Here is a 7,282-nt window from a genome sequence, read left to right as displayed (position 1 = left end):
TCTAAATAAAACTGTAAGTAAAATCAGAAGCTTTAGAATAGCACCTGTAGCGAAATCCCTTTAACGCCAACAAGCCATGGTAGGTTTAGCATAAGGCAGTGGATCTAACATGGAGTGCTCCTGCCTTGTTATTGCCAACACTGGAACCACAAGTGAAGCCGTGAAATCATTATGCGTAACAAATAGCCTACAGAATATATTTCAATATAGAAATGGGTGTCTGAGGGAATGATCATTTCATTAGCGTCATTAGCATTGGGATGATCTGTGCAGATGACTGGCTATCAAAGCTAATGGAGGAGGGTGAGTGTGCAGACTTCAGACGCGCTATTTTGCATAAGGTATTCACCAAGTTGAGCTGGATGCCTCAGCTACTTAAAATGCTTGGCTTGACATTAGTGTGAAGGACGACATTGCAGGAAGAACCACACGCATTCGCCTCCTAACATGGCAATGAGGAAAGGAGACACTCGGTACCAGGCCCGCCGTCATGGGGGGGGGGGGGGGACACCTGTACAGCTGTCCCGGGAATAAATGAACACTTCTCTAACAAGAAAATAGAAAAAGAACGCATTTTAAGTTCATGATCACAACAAGAAACTCCTCATCCCCACTCCTGTTTTGTCAGAGCATGTGATGGCATCACGGTGAGTGGGGTTGCCTCCCCCCAATCCAACTCCTTAACTTTTTTCGGAGGGATGTGCTCTGGTATAAAATGCACACGGTGATGGCTGTCAGACAGCAAGCAGGCAGGCCCCTGTTTATACCAACCAGTGTAACTTAATGAGATTTTCATTTTTTACTTTTACTCAGAATAACGGAGAGAGAGCACGGCTGAGTGCCATACGGCACAGAAAAACAGCTCACAAAAATGACCGTGTGCGTTGAATTTTGTTGAGACAGAAATATGTTTATTGAGAAGGCGTATTGGATTGGATTTCTAATGACACCTTCTTGGGAACGAGCATTAGTGTGCACCTCAGCACATTACTGTGCACCTCAGCACCTAACTGAAGGCTTTATAAAACAAATCTTTTCCCGGGGATGGTGAGGACAGGCTGGGGGCCATGACTGCTGAAAACATTACAGTAGGGAATGATGGGGCGTTATCCTGCCATCATTCTTCACTCTTGATCCACTCTGAGAACGTTTTCTTTGTCTTACTTTGAATTAACTTTTTGTGTTTGAATCATTCACACACACACACACACACACACACACACACACACACACACACACACACATGCCAATTACCATGTAGCCTGTGGTTGTCGACTAAAGTGCCATTGCTCTATTTTTAGACCATAGCCAGGTTTTCTATATCTAGTAATTGACTTTGGCAAGTCCCGACCCACGTGTTGAAGGCGGTTAAGATCACGGGGAGAAGTGGCAGATTGAGGTTCACCTCCCTCCCATGTGTCACACTTGGTCTCTCCAAGAATGACACATCCACCTCATTATCCTACCCATAAACCCTGGCGTTTTTAGAGAGGGGTTGCGTCCCACGGCTGGTTCGGTTCTCACTCCTTAATGAACCACACCACAGCAGACACTCACTACTTCATTCATCGGAGAGTGGCTAATTGGTGCCACAATTACACCGTTTTCAGCTGTCCACAGTATGCATACCTAATCACACCTGTTGCTTGTCTGAGTGAAAGAAAAAAATGATGAAAGCTTTATACAGGCATATTTACAACAGATGACACTTAATTAGAGACTACTGTATGTTTTAGAAGCTCTTTATTCCGCTCTCACCCACTCCCATTTTCCCTTGATTGATTTTCCCTTCGAAGCGTATACGCACTTCCACGCTATCACCCCCCCCCCCCACACACACACACACACACACCTTTCCCCAGCCCGCTGATGAAGACATATTCGACAAAGGGGGTAAATTATCTTCTTTTATCATACTCCGGTCTACTGATGTCATTCAAGAGGTGAGTGAGTGCGGACACAAAGGCGCTGTGGAGCCAGCTCTCCAAGGCCCTTCTGAAGTCTCCGGAGAGAGGGAGACATTGTCAGCTCTAGTATAATTCTCTCTTTTTTTTCTTCTTCTTTTTTTCTCCACTTGTCAGGGACATGTGTAGTTAGTGGGAACAGAAGGCCTCAGGTAGAAATATTTCTCTTCCTGCCAGATGAAAGATATGAATGCAACAAGTGGATGTGCTCCGGTCCCACTTGTCAGACCTCATTAGAAACCAGAGATAGTACAGTGAGTTGAATGAATGCCATTTTATATGGACATAATATTACTCTTCCGGCTTTGGCATGATATCAGCTGTATTAAAAAAAAGTATATATATTGACAAAAGAGCACACTTCTAACTCTTGGTAGGAAATAAATTGTGAACTCATTTCCAATCTCCCCTTCCCGACCATACATTTTGTCTTGTTGTTCATGGTAAAATGTTGGTGGGTGCAATCGGGCACACAATCTTCCAATTGTATCAAAGATGCATCCTGAAATGCCATGCACAGTATACATGGCATCCACTCTTTAAATGTAAGCCTTGAAGTGAAAATGACATACTACTTGTATGTACAAATGTATTTTCTATTCACAGCTCCCAATTTGCCTACCGGTCAGCATGGTTCTAGATAAGACTTGGGTAAACAAGCCTTTTTACTCTAAGGATTACAATTTCATGGCTACAATTTGCATATTCATCATGTTACATAACCATAATGAGCTTATTTCAAAGGCGTTTTTGGAAGCAGGTTACGTAAAATCAGCTGCTTTGGGACTAGACTATCTCATATTTTTGCAAAATGCAGAAACGAGGCCCAAAAAAAGAACAGTGCGCATATAAATAGGGGAGAACGGGGGAATCTGAGGCATCGGGTAATGTGAGCCACCCCCTGTATCTAGGCAACGGAAAACATTTGTGGTCATGTGAGATATATGTTTTCAAGCCCCTCTCATTTTCCCATGGCCCTGAAAGAGAGGACCTCATGGTGCTGTAGTAAGCATGTTTTTTTTCACCAAAATAGGTATTTTGCATGTAAAAGTAAATTTTCTTGCTGTCAACTTAATCAACTGTTGTGCCAAAGCAAATATATTCACGTAGAAAAACTTCTATCATACGTGTTGATGAACTACCAACATATGAAACCATGTGATGATGATAACTGAAGATTAGCCTGAAATGCTAAGAGAGGTAGTTTTTTCTCAAATTGTGGTGGTGGGGGAAAGTGAGCCAAATGCTGTGGGGGAAAGTGAGCCACTGTCACCATGAGGCACAAGTTAAGTTTAGTCTGAAACATATTTCAATGTAATATTACATAACATATGTTTTATTTTAATGTCATACACATTGTAGAAAAGCCATCATGCCAAGGAAATACACCAGGTAGACGACCTGGGGCAACCACACGGAAAGAGCACCTTCTCATCTTTCCCTGTAACCTTCAGGGCTGGAAGGTAGAGTAGGCCTAGTTGTAGAGTATGACAGGCTAATGTTATAATCCAGTTGGGTCTTCTCCTGTGTTCTGAGTCCCAGGCTGTTCTCGCTGGTTCTGATTTTCCTATGCTTTGACCCCCAGACACTAGCTGGCTCTAAAGGTCCTGTGTTCTGACCCCCAGACTGTGTTCTAATCTAACTGGTTCTATCTTTCATTTGAATCTTATTAAAACCTTTTGAATTATAATATGTTGTATTTGATTTTGTTCAGAGTTACTTTCAAGTGTTTAGAAAATGTGCTTTGCTTAATTGACCAAACCCCATCATTATTTTACTAGTCCGACATTAGTTCTGGAATGTGTGTCTAGCTTTCAGGATTCTAACTTTTACAATATGTGTTGTTATGGTAGTTTCAGAGTGGAAAAAGTAAGTGGATCAGTTTACCCCACAGCTGGGGTAAAGTGAGCCACACATGACAACTTTTTTTAAAACAATCATATTTTCACTGCCCTTTGTCTTGAAAAAATTCTGCTAATGCCCATTTCTAGGAAACATCCTGAATTAATGGAAAATGTGTACATTTGAGTGATAAATAATTTTAGCTCCCTTAGAGGGGAGCAAATGTAAAAAGTGGCTCAGATTACCCCGTTCTCCTATATATATATATCCCTTTTGTGTAGCGTGTTGCATTGTGAATTGGTTCATACATTTGGGAAAACACGTATCTTGTGTTGCTGAGAAGGAGCTCATGCTGCAGTAACATTGAGACTGGAGCTACGCAATAATGTGGTAAACAAGTGAATGGAGAGGAAAGCCTTGTTGTCCCTGAGCCTTTTTGCCTCTGTCTCTGTCACGATGATTTACAATCTAGCGCAGGAAGACTCCGTATGTGGGCTGCTGCAGCCACACAATCTGACTTCTACTGTAGCAGCTGTGGAGCAAACACAACCCTAAGGCTGTGGGAAAAAAGGAATCATGAGACCGGAGATTCTTGAGTTTATTGTTATGTGTGTCATGTAGGGCCATAACTAAGGTGTTCAGCTTGTGATGGTAGAAGATTTCTTTTGCAGAGATCGTGCTATTTTCCTAAGAGGGAGCTTCACCATTTCATATTTACCATCATGTCTGTTTATCTACTTTTACTAAAAGTAATATTGGTCATTTGATCCAGCCTTACCGTCAAACTTCTGAGAAGCTTTATTCTTTGTAAACTTTGTGTGACTGACCGTGGTTGCTCAATGATTTCCATGCTGAGTGTTACTGCTTTTGCGTAATGAAATAATTCATAATTCAATTATTGTCAGGACTTCAATCCAGAAACTAAATATAGGTCGCCAGATTTGAGTCAGGACTTTTGGGGTAATTTAAATTGAGTCCGTGGATAAGAAGGGCAAAGGGAAAAAAGAAATACCACCGAAACTGATTAGCCAAAAGACAGAAGCCTGTTTTCAACTGAGCAGTACAGTTTGGTTCGGTACAGTACGGAATTATTTGCGTTTTCAACTTTTGTCAAAAGTTCGGAGGGTACCAAAACAAGTGTTTTGAGCCATACTTATTTTTGTCACCCTTTAGTTGGGGTACAAAGCAGTCCCAAAGGGTCCCAAACCGGTGGAGCTACAAACTGCAGCCTGTTGATCCGTTGACAGAATCATAATTTCTGTGTGAGAGATAGACCGCCCTGCGTAATCACTTTGGCAAGAGTGAAGAATCTTGTGTTTAGAGAGCAATGTTGGCGTGCAGCTCTTTGTTTATTGTGTTGTAATTCTCCTATTCATTGAATTTACTGGCAGGCTTCACTGTGTCCCGCTGCTATGATATCACAATACGTAGTTACGTATTAGCTGTGGGTTGGGTGCAGCGGCTATCGCAATCCGGCATGTACCCCAAGAAAGGGTACTTTCCGTAGTGGAAACGCAAGCAAGACTTTGGTTTCCTGTTCTGTTCCAAACCAAACTGTACTGCTTAGTGGAAACAAATCTAAAGTGAACTCACCCTCTCCTCCTCCTCTCTGAGGTCTGGCATTGTGCTGACGCACAGCGTCACGGTAGTGATGGCTACGAATATCACCGACAGACATGCGAAGATCTTGCCCGGCAGGCCTGAGTGAGGGTTCTCCACCATGTCCCTCAGTCCTCGCATGCAGCTCCCTGATTGGCTCTCCTCTTGCTGTTCCCCGCCCTCCTCTGTCATTGGCTGCTGCAGCTGGCTGTCAGGTTCACAGGACTGGGGCGTGTTGAGTTCGGCCTCCTCCTCCTCCTCCAGCCTCCGCTGCTCCTTGTACTCCTCCTCCCGGAGCCTTAGCTTCCTGAGGCAGCACCACTCTAGGTTGTCCTCCTCCACGCCCCAGTACAGCAGCTCCTCCTGAAAGGACAGGGCACACATCTCCCTCAGCAGACGCAGCTTCCCCGCTGCCAAGAAGGTGACAATGGTACGGAAGGCCGACGGGCTCCGGTCGAAGAAGTACTCGTTGCGGCTGCCGTCGTAGTCGTCGCACACGTCCATGATCTCTGCCTCGTTGCTGCAGCCGTGCAGCTTCCCCAGCCGTGTCAGGGGGAAGTCATCCAGAGTGGACCAGGGGATGCGGTACTTGATCCCACCCACGTTGATAATGGCAGCGCCGTCAGCGAGGTCTCCATCCGGTTGGCGGGCTTGGGGCTGGAGCAGCAGCTGGGCTCGCTTGTAGAACAGCCCCTTCTTGGCGGTGACCTCCTGTGGGTTCTCCACGCGGCTGAAGCGAAAGCTGGTGAACTCTGGCTCAGGGTTTGTCGCCAGGAAGGCCACCTCCTGGTACATTCCTGCAGCTCTGCCGGGGGGGCCCGGTCCTGCACAGTGCGACGGGAGAGGGGTTTCACAGGTGTACAGAAGGAGACTGGGAGCTCCTCACCCATTCAGCAACACAGTACGGCTCTGTGGAACCAAACAGACAAGTAAACCATTTGATTCATTCAGTGTATACCTTTAGGATTTAAAAATATCACTGTTCAACCAAATCATTAGAATTTTGCCAAAGACCTCTTCTCAACAAAGTTGGAATCAAATAAAATCAAATACAACTTTATTTATGACACACTTTTCATCCACAGCATAGGTAACACAATGTGCAAATGGTTGGGTTAGGTCTATTACAAAACGTACAAACAATTTACTGTCAGAAGAGAATGTGTGCATTGTCTTGCCACTTTCTTAAGGCCTGGTCACAATGGTGGTCAGTATGTAAAACTGACAAATTCGGCACATGGATATGAATCCTCTGTTCAAGATAGAACACCCACAGGTTAAAACAAAAGTGAATTATGTTGTTTTTCTATTTACTGCATCACCAAGCTTTGGAATTCTACACAGCATTGTGTAACAAATGGTGACACCATAATGTAGACATGAACACAGAAAAGAAGCCAGATATGGAATTAAGGAAAAATATCAAGTGTACGCAAGTACAAATGAGGAAAACATACAGTGTGTTTCAATGTTTCATATATTGGACATGCAGCAAAACTTGAAGCTTGTATTTTATTAAAAAAAATTGGGGGGGGGGGGGGGGATTTTTGGAGATATTTCTCAACACGGTAAAAAAGGTTGTGCTTGGTTGGCAAAAAGGAAAAAGAAAAACAACGATGCATGTTGAATTGAAGTAACCAAGCTTGGATGTGTTTGTACAACAAGCTTTTAGTAGAAAACAAACTCAAGGGTACAGTATATAATTAATTTTTCAATTCATGTGAACACAAAACTTATGTAATACTGTATTATTTAAACCAAGTCGTCCTGTCAAAATGAAGAACAGGTCCAAGAGTTGGCATTTCTGACTACATGGTGAAGCTACCCACATTTCATCTCTAAGACTAAAGTCCAAAATGAAAGTCATAACATTCACA

The 7,282-nt window shown here is 43.6% G+C and overlaps 1 protein-coding gene across 1 annotated transcript in view; it reads right to left on the bottom strand.

Annotated features, from left to right (window-relative positions):
- kcng2 (potassium voltage-gated channel, subfamily G, member 2) overlaps positions 1-6,200 on the bottom strand; it is a gene marked incomplete at both ends in the record, with an annotated part of 16,534 nt that extends 10,334 nt beyond the window's left edge. Inside the window, 2 exon segments of the mRNA XM_080045905.1 lie at positions 5,400-5,402; positions 5,405-6,200. Coding sequence (XP_079902031.1) covers positions 5,400-5,402; positions 5,405-6,200 — 799 coding nt within the window.
- Positions 6,201-7,282: the final 1,082 nt, after the last annotated feature.

The sequence above is a fragment of the Ammodytes marinus genome (assembly GCF_949987685.1).
Source record: "Ammodytes marinus genome assembly, chromosome: 17".
Lineage (NCBI taxonomy): Eukaryota > Metazoa > Chordata > Actinopteri > Uranoscopiformes > Ammodytidae > Ammodytes > Ammodytes marinus.
This window is presented reverse-complemented; position numbering and strand designations above follow the sequence as displayed.